General features: G+C 41.4%; 1 protein-coding gene across 2 annotated transcripts in view; it reads left to right on the plus strand.

The window, feature by feature from the left end:
- Positions 1-13,919, plus strand: part of lrrk1 (leucine-rich repeat kinase 1) — a 67,483-nt gene that overhangs the window by 35,093 nt on the left and 18,471 nt on the right. Inside the window, exons 16-29 of one of the 2 annotated variants that reach the window (XM_079339082.1) lie at positions 308-472; positions 2,457-2,629; positions 2,759-2,879; positions 3,527-3,686; positions 4,631-4,809; positions 6,760-6,857; positions 8,017-8,188; positions 8,288-8,457; positions 8,674-8,813; positions 9,319-9,595; positions 10,340-10,509; positions 12,109-12,312; positions 12,599-12,738; positions 13,040-13,177. In XM_079339082.1, coding sequence (XP_079195208.1) covers positions 308-472; positions 2,457-2,629; positions 2,759-2,879; positions 3,527-3,686; positions 4,631-4,809; positions 6,760-6,857; positions 8,017-8,188; positions 8,288-8,457; positions 8,674-8,813; positions 9,319-9,595; positions 10,340-10,509; positions 12,109-12,312; positions 12,599-12,738; positions 13,040-13,177 — 2,307 coding nt within the window. The remainder of the gene's footprint in view (positions 1-307; positions 473-2,456; positions 2,630-2,758; positions 2,880-3,526; positions 3,687-4,630; positions 4,810-6,759; positions 6,858-8,016; positions 8,189-8,287; positions 8,458-8,673; positions 8,814-9,318; positions 9,596-10,339; positions 10,510-12,108; positions 12,313-12,598; positions 12,739-13,039; positions 13,178-13,919) is intronic. The other variant, XM_079339083.1, reaches the window with a different exon arrangement.

Here is a 13,919-nt window from a genome sequence, read left to right on the forward strand (position 1 = left end):
CTTTCGATGAAAGTGAAAAGTCACATGTTTTTGAGCATGTTGTTCAAGCATGAAATGTGATGACTTTTTGCGTAGAATCATTATTATTGTATGTTTAGAAAGGAATCTCACAGGACTCAGTGCTCAGGTCACGACTGTTCAAAGTGAGCTCTGTGGATTTGATTGTCTGAAATTAAATCAAGAGATTAATCTTTTATTAAGGACATTTTGATGTTGTAAGTCGTCTCAGACAGTTTTTTTTTTTCTCATGTGGATTTTACCTGCCCTCCTTCAGGGAAGACTCAGCTCTGGTTTTGTTCCCCCACAGAAGGACTCGGTGGCGTTTAACGTGTGGGACATCGGTGGGCAGGCCAGCATGTCCACGGTGAACCAGTGTTTCTTCACTGATAAGGCCCTGTATCTGGTCGTCTGGAATCTGGCTCTGGGAGAGGAGGCTGTGGCCAACCTGCAGACATGGCTGCTCAACATTGAGGTGACATTTTAGCACACTAAAACACACACACACACACATTTCTGCTGGTCCTTTGAGAAGCTGGTGTTACTGTGACTGCAGCAGGGAGGGGCTCTGAAGAAAGAGCTGGTGTTTGTGTTTCCAGTTAAAGGAAGGAGTGTCCAGATTCTATGGAAAATTAATTAGTTACAGACCACATAAATCAAAAACTGTTTATTAGATGTCATTGAAGAGAGGCATGACGGAACAACTTCAATCAATTGCCTTAAATCTGTCATTGGAGCCTCATTACAAACTATAATTTGTTTCACTGTCTGATGTTTGTGGTTAGTGAACTAAATTCAAGTGTGACATTTTTTAAATTACGTGACTAGATTGCTTTTTGCCTGCAGCACTGAGACATCAATAATTTCTGCACCATTCTCCTTGATCAGTCAAAGTTTGTGGGTCCTAAACTGCTTCAACAGGAAAGGCAACTTGATTTCATTGTTTCCTACTGATGTGTCCAAACAGCCTGTGATTGTTGCATCATGAAGCAGTGCAAAGCGACGCACTGTTTTTGGCCGACTGCCTGTATCTACGTGTATTTTCCTTTCTGTTGCTTGCTTAGACATGGCCGATGAACGAGGAACAAGGTCTGAGTGACTGACGGGAAAACGTTCTTGATTTTCTTTCACTTTTCTCACATAACACAGAGCGTGTTAGCTTGTTTTGCAAAGTTCATACAGTCTAGTTAAGGTATATGTTTAACTGTGACACAAATATTGAGCGTGTGTTGAAAAGGAGCGAAAGCTGGATTCAGCTTATCACCGTCTAAAGCTCATGAATAAAAATTGCTACACGCATCCGTTACTCCACCTTCAAAATAAAAGCGCAAGATGTCACAGTGTTTAAAAGAGGAAACTCAAATTTACAGAGAAGTGAAGTGAATATTGAACAGATGCTGTGTGGGCGGTGAGAGTATGATGCTAAACAATGTGAAGAGATATCTAACATGCCTGCTGTTAGGACACATCCTAATTGTCTGATAACATTATAAAAAGCACCAAACATATGCTACATCACTCTCTACAAACACATCAGACTACACTGATAAAAACAGACCTGTTACCTCCTTCAAAGGGTTAAAACCAGATTGATTGGCGGGTTTGGGCGGCTGTGGCTCAGTTGGTAGAGTCGTCGTCTCTCAATTGACACTTAACCCCCACCCCCCTCCTACCAGCTCAGGAGCGCCTGCCAGGGGCTGCTCCCTCACTCTCCTCACGCACATAATTTCCCTTCAGGGATCAATAAAGTAATAGTAAGTAGTAGTAGTAATCTTCTTCTTCTTCTTCTTTTATATCTCACCAAACTTTCCTTCAAAAAAAAAAAAACCTCAGCAGAACAGCAACAACTCCCAAACACATTTTACTCCACAGAACATGCAAAGTGCCATCTTTACTTATAGAGCTTTCCATCTTTCAGAAAACCTCCCGCTTCCCTATGACTCTACCCGCAGTTACTCCTGCCAGAGCCTGTATTTCAATTCCAAGTGAGCTGATGTGAGAACGCAGCAGGATATTTTACATTATTGCAGAGTGAACACAAAAAGACCCAAGTGAAAAATTCTTCATTAATTATTTTATCACCTGAGCTGGAACAAAGCAAACAAGCTTTAGGTGAGAAAATACATTTAGAGTAACAATCTGAGCTGTCAGGCAGAAATACAACAACTTTTAGTCGACTGTATTTGATCAGGCAAAATTCTCTCAAAATATTGTTTTTCAGCCTTTTTCAGGACTTATTGCCTGACAGTAACAAATACAGTATATTGTATTTCACCTTTAACTTTTAAGAGTTTTTGGCAAAGTGTTTCCCCAGGATGTTTTATTCTCTTACTGACATTCAAAGTATCCTCGTGTCCAATTTAAGGATCGACTGTGTGTTTTTTAAAAGCCTGTCATAGTACACAGTATGTGTTTTATGCACATTCATTAACACTAGCTGTGTGTGTTGTCGCCTGCAGGCTCGAGCTCCGAACTCTGCCGTGCTGGTGGTGGGGACACATTTAGATCTCATCGACACCAAGTTTCGCACTGAGAGGCTGGCCACGCTGAGGGCTTATATACTGGCTCTGTGCCGGTCCCCATCAGGGTCTCGGGCCTCAGGTTTCCCTGATATCACCTGGAAACACCTGCAGTAAGAACACTTTGACATGTTACTGTGTAGTTATAGTAATGATGGAAAGATGCTGCAGAATGTTCATTTGCGTCATACTGTATCTATGAGTCTGCAGAAATTGTTCATGTGTGCTGTGTGTCTGTTCAGTGAAGTATCCTGCAAGACCATGGAGGGGTTAAACACACTAAAGAAGCTCATCCACCATGTGGCACTCTCCATGAAGGACATTGGCATCTCAGCTGGAGGCAGTAAACTGTGGGGCAGACTGGTGAGTGGGGCAGTAAACTGTGGGGCAGACTGGTGAGTGGGGCAGTAAACTGTGGGGCAGACTGGTGAGTGGGGCAGTAAACCTTGAAGAAGACTTTTGAGTTAAAACATTTTTTTAAAGCCGTTTGTAAATCATTACCAGTGGTCTGCAAAACTGTGCGGAGTCTGTGAGCACAGCCATTAACTGTGCTCATGGCTTTGTGAGATATGTGCACGCAATCATTTATTTATCATATTTATTTACACAAGTTTATTTCATTCATTCAAATAGGCCTTTTTAGTAATTACTTTGTTCAGGTGGGTATGATATTCCTCCTCCAAGAGGAGGCGTGACACAAAGGATTTGAAAACCACTGCTATGTCTCATGCTTAACACCAATGACAGGTTAAAAGGAACCGCACAAGGAACCTTAAAAGGTTCCTTATGCGGTTAAAAGGTTCCTTATAAGGTTACTTATGCGGTTCCTTATCCTTAAAGCACTTATTCCTCTATTTTAATTTTTTTTTCTATTTGGGGCTTTTATGCCTATTTGGATTGGAAATCGGATGGTGGAAAATCGGGGAAACAGAGTCTCCTTGGAGGACTATAACATCCATAACCGCAAGTTTATCTGCACCCCGGACACACACATTTTTACCTTCCACCAGATCCCTCGGAGCTACCTCACCCTGCAGGAAGCCGTGATTGCAGAGAAGAAGAGGAGGGGCGCTGAGGGAGAGGTCCAGTACCTAACCGATGTCCAGCTGGACTGCATCATCGAACAAAACCCAGGAAGTGACATCAGAGACTATGAGGACTTTCAAACAGGTACTTGTTCAGCAGACACTTGTGAGATGTGAAAAAGATTTGTTTAAATAAAGTTCCCTGGAAGTGTCTTATTGGAAGAAATGATTAAAGCTAGTTAATGAGTAAGAGATGATCATCTGTGCTTTATGTCTTTATCTCTGTCGGCAGAGGAAATATATTCAACCATCATTTACAACAGAAATGGAGAACAACTTACATTTGCTACATTTAAAGTGACACAGCCATATACTTAACAAATGATCAATGTGGTAGCAGAAGATGAGTTAGAGAGGCCTGCATGACACAACACTGAGGGGATCGTAGACTATATAAAACATGGACGTCACCCCTTTGGTTTCCCAAAGAAAAGTTATAAAGCTAAATGATAAAACTCGCCATATTGGAAAATGTGATTCTACTTTACCTTTACTCTAACTTTACATCAATATAGAAAGAGAAAAAGAGGTGGAGTTGAGATGGGCCTTCAGCCTCCTGACAAACAGAGCTGTATCTCATTCACCGTTCTGTTACATGTTTACTGTATGTGTCACCTTCAGTGTTGTAGATTCTTAGTCTTTTTACCTCTTTCCTCCGTTATTATCCCCTCCTTTCCTTTTTTCTTTTTAAATAATGTTCGGCTCATGGTATTTTTATATCAGGCTACTGTGTACTTTTTTTTTTTTTTTTTTAAAGGTTTATTTTTGGCCTTTATGCCTTTATTGATAGTGAAGGACAGTGGATAGAGTCGGAAAAAGGGAGAGAGTAGGGAGAGACATGCGGGAAAGTGGCCACAGGCCGGACGCGAACCCGGGCCGCCCGCGCGAGGAGCAAAGCCTCGCTACATGGGGCGCGCGCACTGCCGCTGCGCTATCGGCACCCCACTACTGTGTACTTTTAACATTTTGATTATATCTTAAAAATGGACCGCATGCTCACGGCTCTACTGTTTTTGTGACCACATCCAGCCATCAGCTTCCTGATAGAAACAGGGACCCTGCTGCACTTCCCAGACACAAGCCATGGTCTTTGCACCCTCTACTTCCTGTGTCCTGTTTGGCTGTCAGAGTGCCTGGAGAGGATCCTGCACCTCAAGTCGTCTCGCTCTATCACCAGGAACGGAGTGATCCGAACTGAAGACCTCAGGGTGAGCATCAGGAAGCTGCCACTCAAACGATCACTGTGTGTCTGCAGAATGAATACTTTGAGTGGCTTGGGTACCTGTTAATCATTTTTGTTTAAATCTGTTCAATCAGCAGGGAAATCTACCAGGAAACATTTCACAATATGCTGTATTTTTCACACAGTCTTATCTGTAATTGCATATTCTTATTGTGTAAAGATATATCAATCAATCATCATCAATCAGTCTTTATTTTTATAGCATCAATTCATAACAGGTGTTATCTCGAGACACTACAAAAAGCAGGTAAAGGACCTTACGTATTGCTATATTACAAGAGCCCAGCTTAATCCGTCATTGCATGGCAAGAAAAAAACTTCCCTTTAATGGGCAGAAACCTGAGCAGACCCGGGCTCATGACAGAACAGCTGTCTGCTAAACTGTGCTGGGCTTGAAAATGGGATGGGGGAGATGGGATAAGATAAAACTGTCAAGTTATTAATTTCAATGCCATAGGCTAAAACAAGATCCAGGGTGTGGTTAAATCGATGAGTAGGTTTGTTTACACCCTGGGTGAAGCAAGTAGACTAAGACTGTCATTAACAACATCCACATGGATATTCAAGTCGCCTACAACAATTATTCTATCACTGCTAAGAACTATGTTTGATAGAAATTCTGCAAATTCAGATAGAAATTCAGATTATGGGCCAGGAGGGCGGTAAACTATCACAATTAGAACTGGCTGAAAAGTTCTAGAGACTGGATGTGAAAGACTGAGTGCAAGACTTTCAAAAGAGGTATAATTCAGCTTTGGTCAAGTGTTAATTACAAGACTAGAATTAAAAATAACTGCTACTCCACCACCACGACCAGTGTCTCGAGCTATATGAGTGTTAAAATGACTGTGAGGGCTGGATTCATTCAAACTGACATTCATCCTGAGACAGCCAGGTTTCTGTTAAACAAAGCAGATCAATACGATTTTCTGGTATCAGCTCATTCACTAAAAGAGATTTGGATGGCAGCGATCTAATGTTTAATAGGCTGCATTTAATTGTCAGATTTGTTTGCAAAATCGTATTAGTATTTTTAATTTTGATTACATTTCTGTGATTTATGCCTGTTCTATTGAAGTTTGGATTGCTTATAACAACAGGTCTGGGCCGGAGAACAGACACGGTATCTGTAGTATGAGTAGAGTTACCGTTAGATTTACAGTCATAAGGACAGCTATAGTGGCAGTTAAACAGATCTAAAGGAAGCGCAGAGAAGTGTGTAAGACTGCAGCTCTGCCTCCTGGTCTGAACTCTGATGAGTTGTCAGGGTTTGGGTTTAATAAACTCAATATAGCATGTAAGCTCACAGACGATCGAGCAAAGGAAGCTTGGAGCCAAAACTGAGCTCAATAGTCTCCCAGTGAATCCTGCATTCTAATCATAGACTGTATATTAAGATGGACGGAAAACCCTGCCTGGAAGTAAAGCCAAAACATTAAGAGCTCCCCCTGCTGACTGGCTTCAGTATCTACTGTAAACCCTGACTCCTTCCTGTAATATAAAAAAAACATTCTCAAACTTGTCTTTTACTTAAGTACCGTAAGACTTTATTCTGCTGATTTATGTCCAAATGTTCCTTTTTTAAGAGAAGTTTAGTTTGTTATTTGATGCTATTCTTTCAGCAGAGCAAAGATTGACAATTTCAATTTAGTAAGTTAGGACCATAGGAGCTTTAATAAAGTTAATAAAGAGTCTTCACAAGTTTAAACCCAGCTCTCAGTTACTTTAGGATCTGATTTTGCTGCTGGTGTATTCACACTTTAAATTTCTCTGACATTTTCTCCATCTCAAAGTCTTTGTTTTGCAGAAAAAGAATCCTGGGTAACATTTTAGAAAAAAAAAATGTTTTGGTTTTCTGAGTGGTTGAGTACGTTGATGATGACAATGACTGCCTGTAGTGTGCTCTGTGATGCAGATGCTGTTAGTAGGAACAGGCTTCACTCAGAAGACGGAGGAACAGTATTTCCAGTTTCTGGCCAAGTTTGAGATTGCTCTTCCTGTAGCCAGCAACAGGTAAGTCACTGTTATACTTATTGATACTGAGTTAATACAGTTCTGTATATAATCCTAAAACACCTGTGGTGTTTTCACCCCCGCACAAAACTCCTGCCAGCTTCTCGAATTTGTCTGGGTGAGCTGCATGTGTGAACACAAACAGCTACATTTTTCAACCCGACCTTACACAGATTTTTTTTTCCTGTAAGCCACCTAATAAATTTTGCATGTAAATTCAGGTTGAGCTGAGGCGTAATATCCTAATTATTTTTAACACTGTGGATTCACTAAGAAAACTAAGATAATAAAGTTCACAAGTCTTCAGATATCGTCTTGTTTTAAACCAAATCAGTAGGCTGAAATCATTTTGACTTCAATTTGGCTGAGTACCTGAGTTATTACGTATTTTTCATCAGATATAATTAAAGACTGTGGTCATAGTGAAATCATCAACGTGTAAGAGTTGTCAGTATGTCGTTGTTACATTAGAAATACACAAGAAGCATTCACAGTTTGTCACACGGCGAAAACAACTAGTCCTATGAATAAACACAATACTTTTCTGTGGTGTCCCTCTCCTTCTGTACAGCAGCAGTGAAGTTTGTTATACAACATTTACTTTCATATGTTCATCTCTTTTCTTCTCATTATTTCAATCTGACAGAAACAGAAAGACTGACAGTTAATCTTTGTGCATAAGAAGTGTTAAACATCCCCTTAAAACTGAGCGTGCTCAGAGCCTGAAGTAGAAAAAAGTTACAGAGAAAGTTCTTAATCGGCTTCATGATACTTTATATCTCTGACTGCAACTTCAGGTGTTGCTGAACTTGCTTCCTCATATGGTCTGCTAGAAATGAAAGATAAACCGGCTACAAACCGCACCAGCTGGTGAAGTTGGTCGTCTCTCAACTGGAAGGTTGGGGGTTCAATCCCCGCCTAAGCCACGTCTTTGTCCTTGGGCAAGACACCCCAAGTCGCTTCTGTGTGAATGTGTATTATTCTCATATGACCCTGTGGATGCGGCAGCCTCTACCATCAGTGTGTGAATGGATGTGAAGTTGAAGGTGTGACCTCGCAGTGTAAAAGCGCTTTGACGAGTAAAAAGACTAGAAATGCTGCAACAAACATGAACTCACATTTTTCATTTTTTCAATATCTTCTCCTTCTCTTGCTGTAGCTACTTGCTGCCTCATCTCCTCCCCCCAAAGCCAGCCATGGACATCCACAGCTTCCGCCAGCAGACCAACAACACCCTGCAGCGCCTCGTCAGGATGAGCTTTGTTCCTGCCGGGTTCTGGGATCGCTTCATCGCCAGGATGCTCATCAGCCTCACAGAAATGGACCTGCAGGTACTGAAAATAGCAGTCTGTTATCATTCATCTCTCTTTTAATGTTAGGCTAACATCATGACCTGTAATGCTGTGGGGGTTTTTTTTGTTTTTTTTCAGTCATTCGAGCCTAAAAGGAATGCCAGATGCAGGCGCAGCAGGAGCTCTGTGATCCACAGTTTTGCAGGAAACCAGCAGAGGAACCGCTGCAGCACCTTCAGAGTCCGACGCAGCAAGACGATCTATTGGAAGGAGGGGCTGCTGGTCACTTTTGATGGAGGTTACCTCAGGTCAGAGATGGTGCTGAACAGCTGTGATCAGGAACGACATGACACAAATGATTAAAGAAATCCAGGAGTTTAGTGTTGGAGCTTCAGTTAGATCCACAGCTTAAATATTACCACCACAGGGTAATGTACAAAAAGAGAACACACGGCTACTCTAAGAATAAGAAAATGTCGATGGTGAAACTTTCAGTGATCGTGGCTGTGTTTGTGCTCCTGCAGCGTGGACTCATCCGATGTCAACTGGAAGAGGAAAAAGAGTGGAGGCATAAAGATCATCTGCCAATCAGAGACCAGAGACTTCTCTGCCATGGCGTTCATCACCGACCACGTCAACTCCTTGATGGAGCAGTGGTTCCCCGGTCAGTGAACTTTTAAAGTCAATGATAGGAAGACAAAGAGTGTTGTTTGTTTCTGGGCAAGAAGATCCATCGATGAATAAAACATCATCATGATGTGTTCAAATGTAACGTCAAGACGAAAAAATATCAATGTTTTGGCGAGAAACAAACGAATAAATTTGTTTTGATGAATAATTTGATTGTTTTCTCAGCATTATAAAACCCATGTGCCGTCTGTGTTCTTGTTTTTTTCTTTAAAAGTATTGATTGTTGTAAGGACTATAAGACTAGCATCAGTAATAAGTCTTGATATTACAAAAATATACAATCCCCATCCCTAGTGAAAGGTCTTCTGTCAGGTTTATTGAGTGAAGCAAGTCTTTGAAATCCCCCCCTCAAGGATTAGGAATCCAGGCGTATTGTTAACCAATAAAATAATTAATGCCTGTTTTTTTGTTTTTTTTGTCAGCTCTGCAGCAACATTCACTCATATTCATGTCTGCTGTCTTTTTCTCCTCTGCTTTAGCTCTGACAGCCAGTGAGAGTGACGGGAGTCTCCTCATAGAGCAGTACGCAGCCTGTCCTCTCTGTGCCTCTCTCAGCCAGGAGACACAGGACGAGCATCTGTCGGGAGAGGCAGGAGGACCTGAAGGAGGCGTTGCAGGAATTCATTACTTTAACATGGAGGACTGTGTGCTGGCTGCAGTGGAGAAGGAGCACATCGTCTGTCCTCAGCACCCTGAGCAGCCCGTCCGTCTGCAGGAGCTGGTCCCTGAACTCTTCATGACTGACTTCCCATCCCGGTACGTCCCTGGATCGAATCATTACAGATGAAAAGGTGGAAGGAGGTCAAGCTTTCCATTAGGATCTCTATCAATATATAAAACTATATTTTTAATTATAGAAACTGATACACACACACAATACCAATAACAAACACAGTGTGGACTCGTACGGTTAAATTTATCCCAAATATTTTACCTTTCAATGTCTTCTAGAGGGAGTCCAATAAAAAATACATCTAGAATCAGATTTTAAAAACAACACACACTAAATGATCGAAAGACTTCTAAAGGTAATACACAGGCGAGTTAGGCAAACGAGCAGGGAAAAAAATGATGTTTCTGTGTTTGGTTACACATGTCCATCATCATTTAAGAATCAGGCAGCGGTTCTGACAACGAAACAAAATCCTACAGTACAACCAGGGTTAACCTGGAAAAGTGATTTTAACATTTCAAGTCCTGGGGGAAAAAAAAGAAAAAGTCATTGAAATATGGTGGAATAAAACCTGTGTAATAGGGTCGCTGTGCTTCAGTGAACATCATTTGAACAGATCAGTCACGTCACTTGACGTTGTTGTTTTCTGTTTGGTCACTTCAGAGTCTCCTCAGAGGTTTAACTTGGACAAGTATAAGACATTAGAAAAACCTGTATAATTCTGCCTGTCTTGGCCAGTGTGCATTTTACTCACAGAAAATATGATGATAACTATTCATCAAGAAAGAACAATCCACAACATAAAAGTGTGTGTGTGCGTGTGTCAGGCTCTTCTTAGAGAGGGCAGATCTGGACTACTCTGAGGACGAGAACAACATCCTGGGTCAGGGCGGCAGTGGGACGGTCATCTACAGAGCTCGATATCGGGATCAGCCAGTGGCCATCAAACGCTTCCACTTCAAGAAGTGTCGACAGCAGACCATCACCAGCGACACAGGTACTCACACGGGATCATTTCTATTTGTGTTCACTTTAAACACGCCATCAAGGTGAATCAGAAATAGAAAAATAAATGAAAGAGGACATACTGTTGACTGAGTTTCAACTTGAGGCTTTGTTAAAATAAGACGTTTCTTAATTTATACTTATTAGAGATATTTGATGTTCATGGTTCAGAAAGATCTGTCATAGAGGCTGTGGAGGAGAATCTCATCACACGGGGGTCTTGTAGAGATCATAATCTAAGCAATGTATTTAAAAAGATCATTATACATCAAATGAGGAAATAATTGTCAAATGATTTTGAATTAATAAATATTATTACAATTAGCAGAATGCTTGAAAGAAATGCATCCAGTAATATCCCTCTGTAGCACTGCTAGAGTAATAATTGTACTGTCATAAATTATGACACTAAGTCCGGCCTTCATATTAAGAATCCCCCTTTATCGGACATGCAAGTATACACCACGGAGGATAAACCCACATTGATCACACACTGAGGACGTACAGCCTTTCATAGAAACAACAAGGCTAAAGAGATGGAAATATAGACCTCAATGGTGTTCAAATCAATCAATCAATATGGGCGAACGAGGTGGCAGCACAACCTCAAAGGGGAGCAGATATAGTATGCAAGGATTGGCTCTGATTTTCTTTACTGGATTGCATGAACAAAGCTGTGTGATGCCCTCTGTCACTCACATGTATACGGGTGTACGGTAAGTGTGGTTAGAATGAATGAAGATGTTGAGAGACCTCATTGTAGGGAAAACGAGGAGCCAAAGTTGTGCTGTTCAAACTCAGTAATTGTAACTTTAATCACACTGAAACCTGCAGGATGAACACAGATCCACTTCTAGTTTTAAAATAATTAAGGCAGCTTACAGTTTATGAACCACAAACAGCACGCATGGGACAAACATAAAAAAAAAAAAACAACAACACTATCCAGCTGTTTTCACAACAATGAATTACAAACATCCTGAGACTATCTCTACCAAGACAAAAGATCAACTTTAAACCACTCTCTTAAGCTCGTGGTTGGTTAATGTTTCGATGATTCTCGGGGTAAACAAAAGTGGAGCCTTTTAATGGATTCTTTGCAACTTCGGGGTAATTCTCAAAGTAGCTGGAGACGAGTGGAGAACAAGAGTGGGGCGTAGATGGATAGTTATCATCCTGGTAGCAATGGACACTTTTTGGTTTTTGTGCTCTTTTTTTTTTTCTTTTGCAGGTTAATTGAGATGCTGCGTCGAAGCAGTTTCATCACAATGTTTACAAGTGACTTAAAAAAAACTGTGCTCCACACACACAATCAATCAATGACACACAACTGTTAACTTTGGGTTGTTTTATTTTCCAAGATTCTTAGTGGTCATGTATAGAATCCAAGGGATCAGTCATGTAAGTGTGAATTGGGGCGGCAGTAACTCAGTCTGTAGGGACATTAGGGACTCCATTTTTCCATTTTGCAGAGCCTTAACGGCTGAAACAGAATGTACAGTAAGGGATGTCTTTGATGTACACATTATCATCAATAGTGTTTGTTTCTGAAGGGTGTCAGTATGCTCAGTTTGCTTCCTAATCTCCTCAGACACGATGCTCAAACATCTGCAGTCCGCTGACGCCTGTCGGAGCTTCTCGGAGTTTCGCCAGGAGACGAGCATGTTGCACTCTCTGCAGCATCCCTGCATCGTGTCTATGGTGGGCATCAGCATCCACCCGCTGTGCTTCGCCCTGCAGTTGGCCCCTCTGGGCAGCCTGAACACTGTCCTGGAGGAGAAGAACAAAAGCAAAGGTACAGCCGTCTTCATTATTTTATTAACCACCTGCACTAAGTTTTTATTTTATTCCAAATCTCTCTCACTCCAAACTCGTGCAGCCTATTTCTTTCAACAAAAGAGAATGAGTTCCACTTGAAGAGCTAGTCTTTGAGCTCAATCTACCAAACATGGAGCATGAGTAAGGGGGGTAAAATACGGTCAATCTGAAAATCTCCTCTTCTGAAATATTTGGACAACAGGAGATCAGATTGTAAAGTGGACGTACGTCACCGGAACATTAAAATGTGTCTGTGTCTGCAGCCTCCAGGTACATGCCTCTGGGTCACATGCTGACCTTTCGAATAGCCTATCAGATCGCAGCAGGACTGGCATATCTGCACAGGAAGCGAGTCATCTTCTGTGACCTGAAATCTGACAACATCCTGGTCTGGTCTCTGGAGGTCTGTATACGAAGAACTGTGTAGCAGTTTCAGATTGAGTGAAATTTGTGTGAAAATACTTTGAGGTAGATGTCCATTTTAGATTCTGGTCTATTGAGAATAGTCTACTGTTTATACAAACTGTTTCTGTTTTGAATTAATGAAGTCCAGATATTGTTTTTGTTTTATCTTCACAGCCCAACTTTATACAGAAAAATGCTTTCAAATAATTGTATTCAAATAAATAAATCATCATATGAACAAAAACTGATTTTCTGTCATCTTATGGAACTTCAACTCTTGTTTGTTGGTCTTCTTCCAGCTGCAGGATCCGATCAACATTAAACTGTCAGACTACGGCATCTCTCGGCAGTCCTTCCATGAGGGGGCGTTGGGGGTCGAGGGCACGCCGGGTTATCAAGCTCCTGAGATCCGACCAGGCATCGTGTACGACGCCAAGGTACTGACCCTTGTGCTGTATGTGCAGCATTTTCTTCAATATGTGGCTCCTTTTTTTTACCTCAGCAAAAACTCCATCAGTAAAGACAGATCAGACCTCCAGTTTATCTGGAGGGAAATCTCGGAATGATAAATATGGATAGTTTTTCTGAGGCTCTTGGCTAAATCTATGTTTGACTATAAACCTCATTTTTTTCAGTCTCTCCATTTTCTCCAATGTAGCCCATGTGCTTTTAAATCTGTGTGTGTTATATTCCTTTATAAAAGAGAACACAAGAAAATTCAACATATACAGACCTATCTTTGGCCTTAGTAAGGGATCAATATGAGTGCTTCTTTCCACAGCTTCCACCCTGCACTCGTATCAGGCTTTACAGTCGTGCCGTCGCCTGTATTAAACATGGACAAAGTCCAAAGTGTCATCACTCGTTGGTTCCTAAAGAGGCGTGATGAAACCAAATGGTGGCGGTGGCCATTTTGGAAATGTAGACTCCACTTAACTTCAGGCTGATAGAGAAGCATCCAGCGGGTCATCTGTCTAGTGTTGAGGATTATTATGTGTTGTCTTCTGACTTCAGGGTGCAGCACTGTGATGCTTTCTTTAGGGAATCATTCTTTACCTTATCTTACTGATGTAGGTCTGCAGCAGGATCCAGTGGCGTTTTGACACTCCACTTAAAAAAACAATGGTAGACTATGATTCTCTTTCTCACTTCACTTTAGTTTGATAGCAGTTTCCAAGT

This window comes from Symphodus melops (genome assembly GCF_947650265.1).
Source record: "Symphodus melops genome assembly, chromosome: 3".
NCBI classification, from domain to species: Eukaryota; Metazoa; Chordata; class Actinopteri; order Labriformes; family Labridae; genus Symphodus; species Symphodus melops.